Source organism: Arabidopsis thaliana, chromosome 3 (genome assembly GCF_000001735.4).
Source record: "Arabidopsis thaliana chromosome 3, partial sequence".
In the NCBI taxonomy this organism is placed as follows: Eukaryota; Viridiplantae; Streptophyta; class Magnoliopsida; order Brassicales; family Brassicaceae; genus Arabidopsis; species Arabidopsis thaliana.
Window position 1 is genome coordinate 21842938 of NC_003074.8, and position 17753 is coordinate 21860690.

The window sequence follows — 17753 nt, forward strand, 5'->3', positions numbered from 1 at the left end:
TATCCTAAAATTGACGGATCTGATATGAAAAAAAAAATCCTTAAAAAAACCGTTTGAGAACTTTTTGGATATTTGTGGTCTTCTCTTTTCGTCTTTCTTCTCCACTGTCACCTTCCTCGCTAAGCAAAAGAATTTAGAGAGAGCTTCGTACTATGCCCAGAGAAAAAAGCAAAAAGCGAGAGCCAAAAAGATAAGAAAGATCAAAAGATGAAAAAGCTTAGACGTAAAAAAGCAGAAATATATGTATATAGAATTAACAAGTCTCTCGAAGAAAACCCTTTAGCCATCTTTATCAATCTCTTTTCTTTTGCGTTCTCTATAAAGTTGGTATAAAAGGAGATCAATTAACAAATATGTTAATCGATTACTTTGATTTCAGTGAGATTTTTGATTTCACGAATAAATTATTGGGTTTTTGTGGAGGAGGAGAGGGTGGTAGTAGTAATTATAGTTTCGATTCACGGTGGATATGGAAGCTAGTTCGAGTGGAACGGCGGAGTTGCCGCGGTCTCTTTCTCGGAGAGCTCCGTCGCGTGCGACTACTATGATGATTGATAGACCAAACGAAGATGCTAGTGCTATGGATAGCGAGCTTGTTCCTTCCTCTCTCGCTTCTATTGCCCCGATTCTTCGCGTTGCTAATGAAATTGAGAAGGACAATCCTCGAGTGGCTTATCTATGTGAGTCTGAATTTGTTTCCAATAGTCATGTTTGCTTTAGCCAGTTTCTATTTAAGGACGTTGTATAGATGGGTTCTTAACATAGACATAGTTCTGTAATGAGTATGGTTCTGTTTTTGATGACATCAGGCCGGTTTCATGCGTTTGAGAAAGCTCATAGGATGGATGCTACATCCAGTGGACGAGGTGTTCGTCAGTTTAAGACCTATCTGTTACATAGACTTGAGAAGGTACATACTTTCTTGGTGAAATGGTTTCTCTAAGTGGGCAGAGATTTCCACTTTGCTTGATCATTTTGAGCTGATGTGTCTAAATTTGTTCTAGGAAGAAGAGGAAACCAAGCCTCAGCTGGCGAAAAACGATCCTAGAGAAATTCAGGCATATTACCAGAACTTCTATGAGAAATATATTAAAGAAGGAGAAACATCAAGAAAACCGTGAGGCCACTTTCCTAACTCATGCCAAAGCTTCAATAAGCTAAGTGTAGTGATATTGAGCCGTACTCTTATGTTTTTATTTGCTACAGGGAGGAAATGGCAAGGCTTTACCAAATTGCATCGGTATTGTACGATGTACTGAAGACTGTAGTACCTTCACCTAAAGTGGATTACGAGGTTCGGTTTGTATGCGTAGTAAATTCCTGTAATGGTAATTTGATTAAATTTCTCTGTGAAGCCTCACTTTTCATATGTCTTCTGTTATTATAGACCCGTAGATATGCCGAAGAAGTTGAAAGGAAAAGGGATAGATATGAGCACTACAACATTCTTCCTTTATATGCTGTAGGGACTAAACCAGCAATTGTGGAACTTCCTGAGGTGCGTTTGAACACAGGGTGACTGCTACGAATAGTATGCTAGAGAAATATTTACACTCTTTTGTTTTTCTTGTCATGTTATGTGCTGTGACAAAAATAGGTCAAGGCTGCATTCAGTGCTGTCCGTAATGTGCGCAATCTTCCACGACGAAGAATTCATTTGCCATCTAATACCCCTAATGAAATGCGTAAGGCTAGAACCAAACTTAATGACATACTTGAATGGCTTGCTTCTGAGTTCGGGTTTCAGGTAACGTGCTACTTAGCTGTCTTTATGTACTTTTATCTTGTGACCCTTCTAAATTGCGTAAATTTCTTAAGAGAACATACCACTAGCTCTATAGTGTCTGTTCTGTAGACTGGTATATAGAGAACATACCACTAGCTCTATAGTGTCTGTCAAACTTATATATAAGAGATAAACATCTCAACTTTGAGTAATCACATGAATTAAGTCGACTTTGAATGTCACATGGTTTAGTTTTTTTCAGCATATCTTCAGATAGTTTGGCAATATATACTAAGATGTCTTGCAATTCCTTTTATGTATGCATATTCATTGTCGTTTCACTTCATATGATGATTAAAGAGAGGGAACGTGGCAAATCAGAGGGAGCACATAATACTGCTTCTTGCTAATGCTGACATTAGAAAGAGAAATGATGAAGAATATGATGAGGTGAGCATTGTCGTAGATAATGCCTTGTGTTTTTCTCTTACACTTCTTCCTGTTTTAGTAATGTTGTAAGTTTCTTGCAGTTGAAACCTAGCACCGTCACTGAGTTGATGGACAAAACTTTTAAAAGTTATTACTCATGGTGTAAATATTTGCACTCTACGTCTAATCTCAAGTATGTTATATTCTTGATCTAGATTATGTGATAAGTTCCAATGTTTATTTTTGCATTATGTTCTGTCTTTGGGGTCACAGATCTGATGTTGGATGCTTCAACTTTATTCTTAAAAGGTTTCCAGATGATTGTGATAAACAGCAGCTGCAGCTTATCTATATTTCCCTGTACCTTTTAATATGGGGTGAAGCCTCGAATGTTAGATTTATGCCCGAATGTATCTGCTATATTTTCCATAATGTAAGTTTTCTCATCTGTAGAATCAGATATGCATATTTTTCATAACTTTCTTCCGGTTCTGGATGGTTTAAAATTCTTTTCCTGTCTGTTTTTTTTGTTCTTAAGATGGCAAATGACGTCTATGGAATTCTGTTTAGCAATGTTGAAGCTGTTAGTGGTGAGACATATGAAACAGAAGAAGTTATTGATGAAGAATCATTTCTGAGAACTGTTATAACTCCAATCTATCAGGTCATACGCAACGTAAGTATATCAAAGTCAATCATGTTGTATATATTTATAAGTAACTGTACACTATCTTTTGAATGAAAATGATACCTTGAAGGAAGCCAAAAGGAACAAGGGAGGTACAGCAAGCCATTCGCAATGGAGAAATTACGATGATTTGAATGAATACTTTTGGTGACGTTCTTTACTATATTATTTGACACATGCCTGCTTGATCTAGTCTCTGACTGCTGACATCTTTATTTATTTGAAGGTCTAAGAAATGCTTCAAGATAGGATGGCCTCTTGACCTTAAAGCAGACTTTTTCCTAAACTCTGACGAGATAACCCCACAGGACGAGGTATATTTCATTTGCTTCTGAGTAGCTGTAATCTTGGTTAAAAATTTAGTAGGGTATGTGATACAAAATTCAACTAATATGATGCTAATGAGTCTACATATAACTTCCACAATATATGCTATCAAGGTGTTCTTTAAGTTGTAGATAGCTCATATATGATAAAACAGCATTATGAACGTTTTGATCTCTCTGTAAGCCTTCCCTTTTTTGTGATACTACAGAAACCTGATCTTGTATCTCTAATGTATTGCAGAGGCTGAATCAAGTCACTTATGGGAAAAGCAAGCCTAAAACCAACTTTGTTGAAGTCCGCACATTCTGGAACCTCTTCAGAGATTTTGATCGAATGTGGATATTTCTTGTCATGGCTTTTCAGGTAAATTTTTAGTGTTTTAAAAGAGTTGTGTTAGTCTGAAAACTAAATAAGTTATATTATCATACTTATCCTTATCTTTTGTAGGCTATGGTAATAGTTGGATGGCATGGTTCTGGGTCACTAGGTGACATATTTGACAAGGATGTATTCAAAACGGTGTTAACTATTTTTATTACTTCGGCGTATCTGACTCTTTTACAAGGTTGTGATGTCCTTTGATATTTCTTGTTTTTAGTGACACGTTTTTTTTATTTTGATGTTCTAATGGTGTTCCTTGTCCTCTTTTTCCCTCATGATTCTTTACATAGCTGCACTGGATATTATCCTAAATTTCAATGCCTGGAAGAATTTCAAGTTTTCCCAGATATTGCGGTACCTTTTGAAATTCGCAGTAGCATTTATGTGGGCGGTACTGCTTCCAATTGCTTACTCGAAGTCTGTTCAACGCCCAACTGGAGTTGTAAAGTTCTTCAGTACTTGGACTGGGGATTGGAAGGATCAGTCCTTTTATACGTACGCTGTTTCATTTTATGTGTTACCAAACATATTGGCAGCTCTGTTATTCCTCGTTCCACCATTCCGGAGAGCCATGGAGTGTTCAGACATGCGACCTATCAAAGTTATAATGTGGTGGGCTCAGGCAAGTATTAAACTATTCTTCTGGTTCTTGAGTATACTGGTCTTCACTTTTCTTTTTCTTTTTTGCCATCTTTGTTTCCTTAAGCTTTTCCATCTTGTAGCCAAAACTATACGTTGGAAGAGGTATGCATGAGGACATGTTCTCTCTCTTCAAGTGAGTGATGACGCCATTTCCCGTCACCATTAATAACTTCTTAAATATTTCTTTTAACTCTTATACTAGCCTCTTCTCATATAGCACAACTTATAATGGTCAGGTATACCACCTTCTGGATCATGCTACTGATCAGCAAGCTTGCTTTCAACTATTATGTGGAGGTCTGGTTTCTGCCTTTATATTTCACTTATAGTTACTCCGAAGTAGGTTACTCAATGTGTATATATGTTTTTAATGTATATCTTGGAAACAGATACTACCCCTTATTACGCCAACAAAGATGATCATGAATCTGCACATTGGTCACTACCAGTGGCATGAATTTTTTCCCCATGGTAAATTTTCAAGTTACCATCCTTTCTTGTTTGCAATAACATTTGATGACACTTGCCTTTACTAATTTTTGATTTTCTATAGCAACTAACAATATTGGAGTGGTTATTGCTATATGGGCTCCAATTGTACTGGTTAGTAAAAATTAAAGAGCTCCCAAGAAAAAAACAATTTCTGTTATATATGGCTTACATATTTGCGTGTATTATATTTTGAGTAGGTTTACTTGATGGATACTCAAATATGGTACGCCATTTTTTCCACTCTGTTTGGAGGCATACATGGGGCCTTCAGTCATCTGGGAGAAGTAAGTGATTTTGTACTCTCAGAAATACCACAAGAATTAACAAACACTATTGTTTACTCTGCAACCTAGTAGATGATATTACCCTTTATGTTACTTCTTGAGTCTTGACATGTTTTGGCTTTCATAGATACGGACTCTTGGGATGTTGCGATCTAGATTTGAGTCAATACCAATTGCCTTCAGCCGCACCCTCATGCCATCCGAAGATGCAAAAAGAAAACATGCGGTACTGTGCTTTTTATAGTTTATTGTCCTTCCATATCTCAAAAGGTGGATCACACCTTCATTCCCTGTTCTGTCATTTATTGATTCCCACTGGGAAATGTAGGATGACTATGTGGACCAGAAAAACATCACTAATTTCTCCCAGGTGTGGAACGAGTTCATTTACTCTATGAGAAGCGAGGATAAGATCAGTGACAGGTTAGATTCTTTTCTTTTAGAAAGCAATCTTGTCATCATTGTCCTGTTCTGTTTAGCAAGCATATATGTCATGTAACGTTTCCTTTATATGCTGTAACTCAGAGATAGGGATTTGCTGCTTGTACCATCTTCGTCGGGTGATGTGTCTGTCATCCAGTGGCCACCTTTCTTGCTTGCTAGTAAGGTAATGAATAATTGGTGTTTTTGGAGGACTTCCTTCCATTTTAGTAGAAAATAAAGATTCATTGATCAAAATGCTCGAGTTCTCAAGACTTTTGTTAAGATGCTTAATTTCCACCAAGGGCCAAAAGTTCTGTCACTGGATAATCATCCCCTTAAACCAGAATATGCTGAATGAACATATGTGATTGTTTCAATAAGCATGGTTCCTAATGATTTTTTTCAACAATGTAGATTCCTATTGCTGTGGACATGGCAAAAGATTTCAAGGGAAAAGAGGATGCTGAACTATTTAGAAAGATTAAGAGTGATAGCTACATGTATTATGCTGTTATTGAGAGTTATGAGACATTGAAGAAAATAATTTACGCTCTTCTGGAAGATGAAGCAGATAGAAGGTATACCAGATTCATGCTCCTCTTCCAATGGTGGAAATACTTCGTTCTCTATAATATTATGCATCTTGAGCCTTGTTTCATTGATTCATTTAATTTTTCTCTTTTGAATAAGGGTCATGAATCAGGTATTTTTAGAAGTGGACATGAGCATGCAGCAACAGAGATTCATATATGAATTCCGCATGAGTGGATTACCGCTCCTTAGTGATAAGCTGGAGAAGTTTCTAAGTATATTGGTAATATCAAAATTTGTAGTCCACTCATTAATTACATGAGGCCTTACACAGGAACTAATGCTTGAAACCTCTTTGTGTGAATAGTTAAGTGACTATGAAGACCAGGGTACATACAAGTCTCAGTTAATTAATGTCTTCCAGGATGTTATCGAAATTATCACTCAAGATCTCTTGGTTAATGGGCATGAGTAAGTATAACAAGTCCCTTCAGCAGATAGGAGATATGCCATCTATTCCTAAAAACATATGTCATCAGAAGTAGTGTATGACGTCCTCTCAATTATTCTTGTTGTAGAATTCTTGAAAGGGCTCGTGTTCATTCTCCTGACATCAAAAATGAGAAAAAGGAACAGAGGTTTGAGAAAATTAATATCCACCTAGTACGGGATAGATGTTGGCGGGAAAAGGTAATTCTTCATACGAAGACTTTTTTTGTTTAACTCATCTTGCATGATGTATTGATATCTGACTCTTCTTTGTAGGTTATTCGGCTTCATTTGCTCTTATCGGTCAAAGAATCTGCAATAAATGTTCCTCAAAACTTGGAAGCCCGCCGACGTATCACATTCTTTGCTAATTCTCTGTTTATGAATATGCCTAGTGCTCCAAGAATACGAGATATGCTATCTTTCAGGTGAAGTACCAATCTTTTTGTCTCTATTTAAAGGCTGTAGAGTCTGTAGACTAGATTCTTTTTTACTGGTTTCCCCTTGACTACAAACTGGAAATTAGTCACCTAATGCAGTCAATGTGATTTGTTTACAAAGATTTATTTTAGCTGTTTATAGTCAACCTTTATGTATCTGAATTATAACGTTTGGTTTTTGTTCATCTTCAGTGTTTTAACTCCTTACTACAAAGAAGATGTGCTGTATTCAGAGGAAGACCTTAACAAGGAAAATGAAGATGGGATCTCAATTCTGTTTTATCTACAAAAGATTTATCCTGGTACGTTCTTGATTCTAGTCAGGACCAGCTATTCTTTTTTTTTTATAATTACATTCAAGTTTACTGAGTGGATCTTACGTGAACTAGATGAGTGGACCAATTATTTGGATCGCTTAAAGGATCCTAAGCTTCCTGAGAAAGACAAGTCAGAGTTCCTTCGAGAGTGGGTATCTTACAGAGGTCAGACGTTAGCCAGAACAGGTACAAATGATTACAACGGAAATCATAATTGTTCATAGTTATTGTCTTGTCTATAGGAATATTCATTTGTGTCTCTCTGATTACTTCTGCCAGTTAGGGGTATGATGTACTATAGACAGGCTCTGGAGCTTCAATGCTACCAGGAAGTTGCAGGGGAACAAGGTTTTTTATTTTCTGAGCCAGTTGCCAATAACTTGAATGCTTTTACCGAAGCTTTTGGAACCAAAATATGATATCTTAATTTACTATATGCTACTTCTTGCAGCCGAGTTTAGTGTCTTTCGGGCCATGGCGTCCAACGATGAAAATCAGAAGGCTTTCCTGGAACGTGCCAGAGCTCTTGCAGATCTGAAGTTCACTTATGTTGTTTCTTGTCAGGTCTACGGAAATCAGAAAAAGTCCGGTGATATCCACAACCGCAGCTGCTACACGAATATTCTGCAGCTCATGCTAAAGTATGTCAAAGTAGGATTGATTTTGATGAAGTATCATGATATATTTGCCTAATCTTGTCAATCGTTTTAGATATCCATCATTGCGGGTTGCTTATGTAGATGAGAGGGAGGAGACAGCAGATGCAAAATCTCCGAAGGTCTTTTACTCTGTACTTCTAAAAGGAGGTGACAAGTTTGATGAGGTACAAGGATTTCCGAGCAATCTTATAATTTTGCTTCTCCGTTTTTCTATCAGTTACTCTTTTGTATATGATGTTTCCATTATGCTGATTGGATTTCTAGACATGGTGTTCTTCTTTAACGTGAATGGTCTTCCATTATTAGGAAATTTACCGCATCAAGCTTCCTGGTCCTCCAGCTGAGATTGGTGAAGGAAAGCCTGAAAATCAAAATCATGCTATCATATTTACACGTGGTGAAGCACTACAAACTATAGATATGAATCAAGTATGTATTCTTCTTCATTCTCATTAGTCAGAACCATATATTGAATTTCGCGTCCTCATGGTTAGTACTCTTTGCAGGACAATTACTTTGAAGAAGCTTTCAAACTAAGAAATGTATTGGAGGAATTCAATAAGGAGCGTGTTGGTAGACGCAAGCCAACAATATTGGGTCTCCGAGAACATATATTTACTGGAAGGTAAACCCACCTTGCAAGATATCATTTTATAAACATTTTAAATGATAAAAGTATTATAAGTTGCAACTACGTATTGGTGTATTCTTACTTTTCTCCCTCTCTTGGTATAGTGTTTCGTCATTAGCTTGGTTCATGTCCAATCAGGAGAGTAGTTTTGTGACAATTGGCCAAAGAATTTTGGCAAACCCTCTGAGGTATTTTTCTTCACGACTGAAACTTTTCCACTCTAAATCAAGAATGTGTGGTCTGCAGATCCATGATTGTGTTTGGTTCTTAGACCTTTTGCATTCTAAGCTTTTCAGAATCACTTGTGGAGTTAAGCTTTATGTCAACATTTCTTTCTTGATTTACTTATTTAACTTCATTTCTTCTCTATGGGTGCAGGGTCCGTTTTCATTATGGTCATCCTGACATATTTGACAGAATCTTTCACATAACAAGGGGCGGTGTGAGCAAGGCTTCGAAAGTAATAAATTTGAGTGAGGATATTTTCGGAGGTAATGGCATGTTAATTCTCTAAATGTCAACAATTCAGCGTTAGAGAATTGATAGTTCGTTCCAAGCAGCTGTTGATTTGTTTGTCAATGTATATAGGCTTCAATTCAACTCTCCGTGGAGGATATGTTACACATCACGAGTATATCCAAGTTGGAAAGGGACGGGACGTGGGGTTGAACCCAATCTCTATTTTTGAAGCAAAAGTAGCAAATGGAAACGGGGAGCAAACGCTAAGCCGTGATGTTTACCGTTTGGGGCATCGGTTTGACTTTTACAGGATGCTCTCATTCTATTTTACGACCATTGGATTCTATTTTAGTAGCATGGTATGCTCAAAACTTTATATCTCAAGTTTGCTTTTATTTTAGTTGATCTTATGTATACACATGGTTAAAGATTATGACTTGTGCTTTTTTCAGCTCACCGTTCTTACTGTATATGCATTCCTGTATGGACGGATGTACATGGTTATGAGCGGATTGGAGAAAGAGATTTTGAGACTCGCAAGCCCGAATCAGCTTGAGGCTCTTGAGCAGGCTCTGGCTACACAGTCAATATTTCAGCTTGGTTTCTTGATGGTGTTACCGATGGTAATGGAGATTGGCTTGGAACACGGTTTTCGCTCTGCTATTGTCGATTTTTTCATAATGCAGCTGCAGCTAGCCTCGGTATTCTTTACATTCCAGCTTGGGACAAAGTCACATTATTACGGGAGAACAATTTTACATGGTGGTTCCAAATATAGACCGACGGGCCGTGGGTTTGTTGTTTTCCATGCCAAGTTTGCGGAGAACTACAGGTTGTATTCGAGAAGTCACTTTGTGAAGGGACTAGAGCTGCTTTTATTGCTAGTTGTTTATCAAATCTATGGGCATTCATACCGGAGTTCAAACCTTTATCTGTATATCACAGTCTCGATGTGGTTTATGGTTGGTTCTTGGTTGTTTGCACCATTTATATTCAATCCTTCGGGGTTTGAGTGGCAAAAGACAGTTGACGATTGGACTGATTGGAAACGATGGCTTGGAGATCGGGGTGGTATAGGCATCCCGGTTGAAAAAAGCTGGGAATCGTGGTGGAACGTAGAGCAAGAACACCTCAAACATACAAGTATTAGAGGGAGGATTCTGGAAATCACACTTGCTCTCCGCTTTTTCATTTATCAGTACGGAATTGTTTACCAGCTCAATATCTCTCAGCGCAGCAAGAGCTTTTTGGTATAAAAAAATGTTCCTTCACTTTTCATGCATCAAAGAGCTTTTTATGATCCTTTAGTCTCAGTCTCTTTTTTACTTCCTCTTTGTAGGTTTATGGACTCTCTTGGGTGGTCTTGCTCACATCATTACTTGTTCTAAAGGTTTCACAATCCTTCATCCTTTATACACACATACATATAGTCATAAACAATGCTTATATAAGCTTAATTACTTACTTTGAGTGTAAACTGTGTCAGATGGTATCTATGGGCAGACGAAGATTTGGAACAGATTTTCAGCTAATGTTCAGGATTCTTAAAGCACTTCTCTTCCTCGGCTTTTTGTCAGTCATGACAATATTATTTGTGGTGTTCAAACTCACACTCACCGATCTCTCTGCTTCAGTTCTTGCTTTTCTTCCAACCGGGTGGGCGATTCTTCTGGTAAATAGCCATCAAAACCCCCTTCAGAATCATAGTATCGGAATTTGCATCATGTTCTTAGAAAAAACTAATGGAAATTTCTCTCAGATTGGGCAAGTACTGAGGTCACCGATCAAAGCTTTAGGGGTTTGGGACTCGGTGAAAGAGCTAGGAAGAGCGTATGAGAATATCATGGGACTTGTAATCTTTGCACCAATCGCTGTTCTGTCTTGGTTTCCCATTGTCTCCGAGTTTCAAGCTCGTCTGCTTTTCAATCAAGCTTTTAGCAGAGGCCTTCAAATCTCTATGATTCTCGCTGGTCGGAAAGACAAAGCAACTTCTTCGCACAAGTAAAACCATAAATACTCAGTGTTGTTTCCGGGTTTCTTCTGTCTTAAGCAACAAACCTGCTTCTTTAGAACGGTGTCGTTTTAGCGTAGTTCAATAGATGTCTATAAGGTTATAGGGATATTTTAGTTTGGTTGGACTTGGACACCTCACACTCTCATCACACTCATGTGTTGTAGTTATCACAATGATTTTGACATATGGTCTTTAATAATATAGCTCAATTGATTTCTTTTGGTTTCTGATTAAAATTATTATTTGCGGGAAAACTCGATGAAGAAAAATATTGACTTGATACTAAAATTCTTGAATGCACATCATGGAAAGAAACTCCATGATTCTTTTCTACTTGTTTTTTTTTGGATGATTATAATATTAATACAACTTCTAGTCATTGCTAGATACACCAATTACATGTCCGAGGCATTATATGATGAAACTTCAATTTCATTATTCTTTGGCATTTTCTTGCATGTGACAAATATTGTATTGTATCAAAGAGATACAAACAAAATAATAATGTGGTGTTCCTTAGAGTTTATCTTCATTCTTTTACTGGAGTCTTAAGTATAGAAAATCAAACTTAAATCCAAAAAATATCTTTGATCATAATATAAAAATGATCAAATAAGTTTCAATCTTGAAGTCAAACACAAGAAAGTCATGCTACTTCAGCATATAAGAAGAAGATAAGGAGGACCTAAATTTCCAAAGGCTGCATCTGAGAATTACCTCTTTTGTAATTTCGTTAATCCTTTATCCACTTTTTCTTCTCTATTTTTATTTATTTCTTACCTTATAGTATATAAAAAATAATTGTAATATTGTTGTATTTAATCATGATCCAGCTATAAATGACACAGTTGTCAAAGTTCACCATCTTTGCTTTCCCTTCACTGCTCTCTCTCTTTCTCTCTCTTTGTTGATTTTGTTTTCCTCAAATTGCAAATCAAAGCTTTCTTTCCAGCTTTAGAACACACTCTCACCAACAATCTCACCCAACTTTTTTTCCTTCTTTTAACTCCTCACTAATTCCTAATCCCACAAACCCTAAACTCTATCTCTTTAATCCCTTCCTTACATACATTATTCAGTAGTTGAGTAAAGTTTCAATCTTTCTTCTGATTCCTTGTTGGAATTACCTAAATTTTCTGGGTTTATTTTGGTGGGCTCGTCGAGAGATACTTCAATTGCAATTCATCGTTAAGCATATCTATGCTAATTGCGTTCTCTTCTTTATTTCACTTTCTCTTTGGTTTGCTTCAATATCAAAGCAAAGAGGGACCTTTTCGCTTTGCGTTCTTCTCTTCTAATCGAAAAGACAAGAGCTTAGTCACCACATTCTAAGGTAATTTCATGGAACTAAAAAAAACTGCTTTTTTGTTTTTCAAGGATTCTACTTTCGGTAGCAGTTTATGATTCTTCTGTGTAATGTATATCTTGCTTCAATCGTAAGTGATTCTTTTCCAATAGTTTAAGAGCTGGGTTTCCTCAGGTTTTTTGTTTTAGTGACAAATGTTGGAAAGTTAATGCACGTAACTTGTTTGTTGAAATGCCGCAATTAATTGCTGAATTTGCGCGTGCCTTTTTGAATCCTGTTTCTCTATGTGTCAGCATTTTTGGTCGAAGTGGTTTTTCAAACTTCTGAGTCGGCAGCTTTACTTACCAGTTTTAGAGATTCTACCATTTGTCCAACAATCCCTGTTTTGCTTGTAAGATTTGTGAAAGTCAGAGATGTCTTAGTCTTCTTGTTAATAATTGATACGTTTCTTGTTTACTAGGTGGGAATTGTGAAGTTGTGAGCAAAAGGAACCAAAAATGTCATCTGAGAGTTCTCTGAGTGCTGACATGTCGAAGAAGGTCTCATTTTTAGGTTTGAAGGGTATGAAACTGTGGGTACTGATTTGTTTAGTAGTTGGCACATTTGTAGTTTTGGTTTTCTGTATATTATCTCTATGGATTGCATTCCGCCGGAAATCCCGGAGATCATCTCACAAGCTGTTACCCTTCAGTCAAATACCACGCGTGGCGAAAGATATCAGGGTTGATGATAGAGTTGGGTTTCAAAATCATAATGAAAATTTATCTATCACAAATGCTGATAAATCTAGTGACAGAAACTCTGGGAAGATGATGTCTTACTTGGGAAGAACGAAGTCTAGTGATAATGATAGTATAAGTCAATGTAGCTCTGTGCATCATCATGAGAGAGCTTGTAGTTCTCACTCTGGTGAAGATGGAAGCTTTGGAGCTGCTTGGAGACAAAATTCCCTATCACAGGGCGGGCTAGTAACAGCATCTCCTTTGGTTGGTTTGCCAGAAATATCTCATCTTGGTTGGGGACACTGGTTTACTCTTAGGGATCTTCAGCTAGCCACCAACCGTTTTGCTGCTGAAAATGTAATCGGTGAGGGTGGTTATGGAGTAGTTTATAAGGGTAGACTCATCAACGGTAATGATGTTGCTGTAAAGAAGCTTCTTAACAATCTGTAAGTTTTTCTTTTTTTGGGTTTATCAAATGTTGGTTTGTGCTTGCTTCCTTTTTACTTGTTTAGTAAATCCTAACACAATTTTGTCTCTAGGGGACAGGCTGAGAAGGAATTCCGGGTTGAAGTTGAGGCTATTGGTCATGTACGGCACAAGAATCTTGTAAGGCTTCTAGGATATTGCATAGAGGGTGTTAATAGGTGAGTCTGACTTGTCTCTTATCAGTCTGAATGTACTACTAATTTAGTCTCATGAGTAATCTCCTATTGTACTACCGAATAGAAACTTGTCCCATGTATCAATTTCTGTTTTGATGTAATGCAGGATGCTTGTTTATGAGTATGTGAATAGTGGTAACTTAGAACAATGGCTACATGGAGCCATGGGAAAACAAAGCACTCTCACTTGGGAGGCTCGCATGAAAATCCTTGTTGGTACTGCGCAGGCGTAAGTTGTTTAAAATGTGACTGTTGTTGGACCTTTTACTTGAAATTTCAAAAACAACTCTTTAAGGGGATATTGACATGCTCTGTACTACAATTTTACAGGCTTGCTTATTTACATGAAGCAATAGAACCAAAAGTAGTCCACAGAGACATAAAAGCAAGCAATATCCTGATTGACGATGACTTCAATGCAAAGCTTTCTGATTTTGGGTTGGCCAAGCTCTTAGACTCGGGTGAGAGTCACATCACGACCAGAGTCATGGGAACCTTTGGGTAAGTCTAAAATTTGTACCCTCTTTGGTGATGATGGGTTTTTGTATACATATTATTAACGGTCATGTGTATATGCATCAGATATGTCGCACCCGAATATGCTAATACAGGTCTATTGAATGAGAAGAGTGACATCTATAGCTTTGGTGTCCTGCTGCTAGAGACTATAACTGGAAGAGATCCAGTTGACTATGAACGTCCAGCTAATGAGGTAGCCTAAAATATGTCTGCTTTGTCAATGTATCCAGGAGTTATGAAAATGTTAACTTGGTGTTAAAACATGTGTTCTTGTTGGCAGGTGAATCTGGTCGAATGGCTAAAGATGATGGTTGGAACAAGAAGAGCTGAAGAAGTTGTTGACTCAAGGATTGAGCCTCCACCCGCTACACGTGCTCTGAAACGTGCACTTCTTGTTGCCCTGAGATGTGTGGATCCTGAAGCACAGAAACGGCCTAAAATGAGCCAGGTTGTGCGGATGCTTGAATCCGATGAACACCCTTTTCGTGAGGTAAATATATACTTAATTCACCAAATTTGGACGAATTCTCTGGATATATTGAACACTTTATCATACTATAACAAGTGATGGTCCAATTCTACAGGAATTGTTGTGTGTTGTACATATGGATATGCAAACTAATTTTTTTTTTCCCCGCAGGAGCGGAGGAACAGAAAGAGTAGAACAGCGAGTATGGAGATTGTTGAAACCACTGAGGAATCAGCTGACACAAGCAAAGGGCCTGGTCACTCAGAGAACACTACAAAACCTGAGAAGACTCATGTATAGGAAACATGTCGCTAGACCCAGTGAAAATTCAGCTAAGTAACTTCACACCATCAAATGCTCTACCAATCGATGGCAAATGAGTTTTCTCGTGCTTCTTCTGGAGAAACAAAACAAATTGGGTAAAAGAAGATTCAGATCAAAAGAGCTGTACCAGTTATTTCTAACATCCGCCAGGTAGCGTTTGGTCTCTCTTGATATTTGTAAAATTATTGGTTCTTCTATAGTCTTCTATCTGAGTCTTGGCTTTTAGGATGTGAAACATTAGCCATAGCAGATTTGTTGTTGTACTAAGATTTGAATTCATTTGTCATCCCTCTATTGATTGAGATATGTATATATAATCAAGTCGTGTGACATAAGAACTGTCCCATCCAAAATTAGAGAAATAAGAAAAAATATCGAATTCAAAAGAACTATAGTCTTCAATATGTGTGATCTGTATACACAAATGAAAAACAAACAGATCGTTGACAGAAGAAAAAAACGTCCCAGCTTCAAATTCAACATCTCTCGTATGACCCCACATTAGAGAAAACAGACCAATATTTTACACACACAAAGTTCATAATCTTATACAAGAAAAAGCGCAAAAATAAATTTCAGTCCCATCAATCATACACACTTTGAAGCATACGTGATGTGGGCAATGGTATTGACATGTAAGACATATGGGACGAGAGCTACTACCATTGCCAACAACTTCCACCTTATTACCGCAGTAATCGAATATGTGACCAGGCTTCATATAACCAGAATCTCCAAATAAACATTTATGGTGGATTGTGGTGCAACTTTCTTTGTTTATGTAGAACCATTCCGTTGGATCTAATCCTTTCTCGCATACTTCGCACCAGTACTTGTCATCCACGCCACTTTCTCCATAAGAAAGAGTGAGAGAATGCTCATCGAATTTGTAGTGTATCTCATTAGGAATTGTGGCGCATTCGTAACATAAAACGAATTCGCACAAACTACAGTGTAGATGATAATTATAAACTCTCTTCTTGCAACCCTGGCAGAGAGCTTCGTTTTCTTCGCTATAGGATGGGGAGATGAATACATGATGTTCTGCATGACTTTTATGGGTGAAATACTCAGGAACTAAAACGCAGTTGAGATCTAGCTGAAACTGCTCGTAACCTACGCATTCTTCTTCTCTGCATCTGTACATGAGACCACTCGACTTCCGGAAACAAACTGAACACGCTAAGTTACCGCAATCGTGATCGTATAGAGGATACGGGTCTATGAAAAGAGGGTGGTGATGCAATGCATGCTCTAGTTTCCGTGGAAGATTGGCACATACTTCATGGAGAAAGAAGTCACATTCCATACAGTTGTAGAAATCTTGAGAGCTGATAGGACGCATGCATGCTTGACATTGCTTTGCTGAGTCACGTACACGGTCGTATTTCTCAAGCTTTAGAATATGAAGATGGTGACAAAAATGTTGTATCAAACCATCACCTACTTTTTTGAATGGCGCAATAGCTTCAGTTTCATCGGGTTCTTCAGGTGCCCATTCGAGTTCTCCCCCGTTCCATATTTTTCTATGTGTTGCACATTTTGAATGGACTACATAAGTGCAACCCTCATGTGTGCAAGAATATTGACCATACTTGATGTCAACATGCTTGTAGCAAACCCGGCATAACGAAACTTTGGTTGGTAGGTGAGGAGTGTGCGAAAGTCGATGAGGGTGACGTGTGATCTTTATGACGCGTGGTAAATCAACACAACTCTTGTGAACCATGTAATCACATTGGTGACAAGCATAACTTGGGTCTAACAAGTTGATCAACCCACAAGCATCACAAGGAAATGAGACTGGTCGACGGAACAAGGCGAGTGAATGGTGATGGCTTCTTGGATTTTGAATTGTAAGAGGCGGAAAATTTCTAGCACAACGGAAATCCAAAAAGAAGTTACATATGGAACAACGGTAGAACCATTCGCTGAGAACATTCCCACACAAAGTGCATTTATCGAATATGATATTTGATTTGGACCCAATAGTTTGGAGGTATTCAGGCATGTTCAATCCAGAACGACATAGAAAGGTACAGAAGTCACCGTAGTTGACGTCCACTACGATCTTGGTTTCATAGCTTACAAAGGTGAAAGTGAGAGGGTGTTGAGGATGATAAGGGTGAATCATCTTACTTGGAATCTGAAGACATCTCCTGTGGAACTCTATGTCGCATATGGTGCAGTAGTAATGGAAGTTGTCAGTAAATCCACGTAACTCCCAAGAAACATCGTTTTTCCCGCAAGAGAAGCAGTTGTGCTTAACCTTGTAATTGTCTCGACGAGAGACGTTGTGCGGGTGAGCTGGATCAGAAACAATGCATCTCGGCCCTTCTTCATCACCCATATCCTTAATATTTTGGTTTTGAATCTTTTTAGGGTCGTGTGTCGAAATATTTTGTTTTATCTTCTCTATCCATTATTGTGGATCTAGCATTAATGTATGTATGTGAAAAAAGATTAAACAAAAAATATATGAACAATTATAGATTGACCCAACGCAAAGATTCATTTCTTATGCACCCTTTTGCCCAACTTGTAACAAAATTCATCATAAAATTAAGGTCTCCAGGCTGTCCACGTTACAAGCAATATATATTATACTTATCAAATTTAGATTATAGAAACCTACGTAGACATAGAAAGCCAGCTCATGCTGCCAAAAGTCAAAAAGTCGTGAGGGGAGAAATAACTCCTAATATATCTTTCCAAATTAACAACATATATATATATATATACTCTTCTCTTTTTTCGATGATTGAGAAGCGTTTCGTCTAAACATCTACTCTTGGCTTTAGGATATATGATCAAACATT

The 17753-nt window shown here is 37.7% G+C and overlaps 3 protein-coding genes across 5 annotated transcripts; 2 read left to right on the forward strand and 1 right to left on the reverse strand.

The window, feature by feature from the left end:
- Positions 1 to 26: 26 nt before the first annotated feature.
- Positions 27 to 11180, forward strand: GSL11 (glucan synthase-like 11). Of its 2 annotated transcripts, NM_115772.4 has the most exons (42): positions 27 to 680; positions 810 to 910; positions 1005 to 1117; positions 1207 to 1294; positions 1388 to 1498; positions 1598 to 1747; positions 2087 to 2176; positions 2257 to 2348; positions 2465 to 2588; positions 2694 to 2831; positions 2914 to 2990; positions 3070 to 3157; positions 3411 to 3533; positions 3618 to 3735; positions 3842 to 4173; positions 4274 to 4326; positions 4430 to 4490; positions 4583 to 4664; positions 4747 to 4796; positions 4883 to 4969; positions 5097 to 5195; positions 5298 to 5392; positions 5495 to 5576; positions 5807 to 5970; positions 6083 to 6206; positions 6291 to 6394; positions 6502 to 6613; positions 6689 to 6840; positions 7045 to 7154; positions 7242 to 7355; positions 7449 to 7517; positions 7621 to 7810; positions 7881 to 7992; positions 8135 to 8257; positions 8335 to 8453; positions 8564 to 8647; positions 8838 to 8950; positions 9048 to 9277; positions 9371 to 10168; positions 10258 to 10308; positions 10405 to 10590; positions 10678 to 11180. In NM_115772.4, exons 1-42 carry the CDS (start codon positions 470 to 472, stop codon positions 10921 to 10923), a joined length of 5766 nt encoding a protein of 1921 aa, NP_191469.3. In that variant the 5' UTR covers positions 27 to 469; the 3' UTR covers positions 10924 to 11180. The 2 variants fall into 2 exon arrangements, with proteins under 2 accessions (NP_191469.3, NP_001326589.1); NM_001339950.1 differs by lacking the exons at positions 27 to 680; positions 810 to 910; positions 1005 to 1117; ... (1 more) ...; positions 1388 to 1498; positions 1598 to 1747 and having other exon boundaries at positions 1898 to 2176; positions 10678 to 11149.
- A 522-nt stretch (positions 11181 to 11702) lies between these two features.
- Positions 11703 to 15267, forward strand: AT3G59110 (Protein kinase superfamily protein). The gene is made up of 8 exons (NM_115773.5): positions 11703 to 12265; positions 12699 to 13406; positions 13500 to 13604; positions 13729 to 13851; positions 13953 to 14123; positions 14205 to 14334; positions 14422 to 14631; positions 14782 to 15267. Exons 2-8 carry the CDS (start codon positions 12736 to 12738, stop codon positions 14908 to 14910), a joined length of 1539 nt encoding a protein of 512 aa, NP_191470.1. The 5' UTR covers positions 11703 to 12265; positions 12699 to 12735; the 3' UTR covers positions 14911 to 15267.
- On the reverse strand, positions 14939 to 17365 carry AT3G59120 (Cysteine/Histidine-rich C1 domain family protein; the record flags this gene model as incomplete). Of its 2 annotated transcripts, none has more annotated exons than NM_115774.2 (2): positions 15545 to 17338; positions 14939 to 15007 (listed from the first exon to the last, which is right to left on the reverse strand). In NM_115774.2, exons 1-2 carry the CDS (start codon positions 17282 to 17284, stop codon positions 14939 to 14941), a joined length of 1809 nt encoding a protein of 602 aa, NP_191471.1. In that variant the 5' UTR covers positions 17285 to 17338. The 2 variants fall into 2 exon arrangements, with proteins under 2 accessions (NP_191471.1, NP_001327650.1); NM_001339951.1 differs by lacking the exon at positions 14939 to 15007 and having other exon boundaries at positions 15298 to 16808; positions 17074 to 17365.
- Positions 17366 to 17753: the final 388 nt, after the last annotated feature.

Bases quoted from the DNA above. Each gene is read 5' to 3' on its own strand.
- AT3G59110 (NM_115773.5), top strand. From the start codon at position 12,736: ATGTCATCTGAGAGTTCTCTGAGTGCTGACATGTCGAAGAAGGTCTCA. The intron at 13,852-13,952 runs GTAAGTTGTTTA...ACAATTTTACAG, and splicing joins CTTGTTGGTACTGCGCAGGC to GCTTGCTTATTTACATGAAG. The intron at 14,335-14,421 runs GTAGCCTAAAAT...TCTTGTTGGCAG, and splicing joins ATGAACGTCCAGCTAATGAG to GTGAATCTGGTCGAATGGCT.
- GSL11 (NM_115772.4), top strand. From the start codon at position 470: ATGGAAGCTAGTTCGAGTGGAACGGCGGAGTTGCCGCGGTCTCTTTCT. The intron at 1,499-1,597 runs GTGCGTTTGAAC...TGACAAAAATAG, and splicing joins CAATTGTGGAACTTCCTGAG to GTCAAGGCTGCATTCAGTGC. The intron at 10,309-10,404 runs GTTTCACAATCC...AAACTGTGTCAG, and splicing joins CATCATTACTTGTTCTAAAG to ATGGTATCTATGGGCAGACG.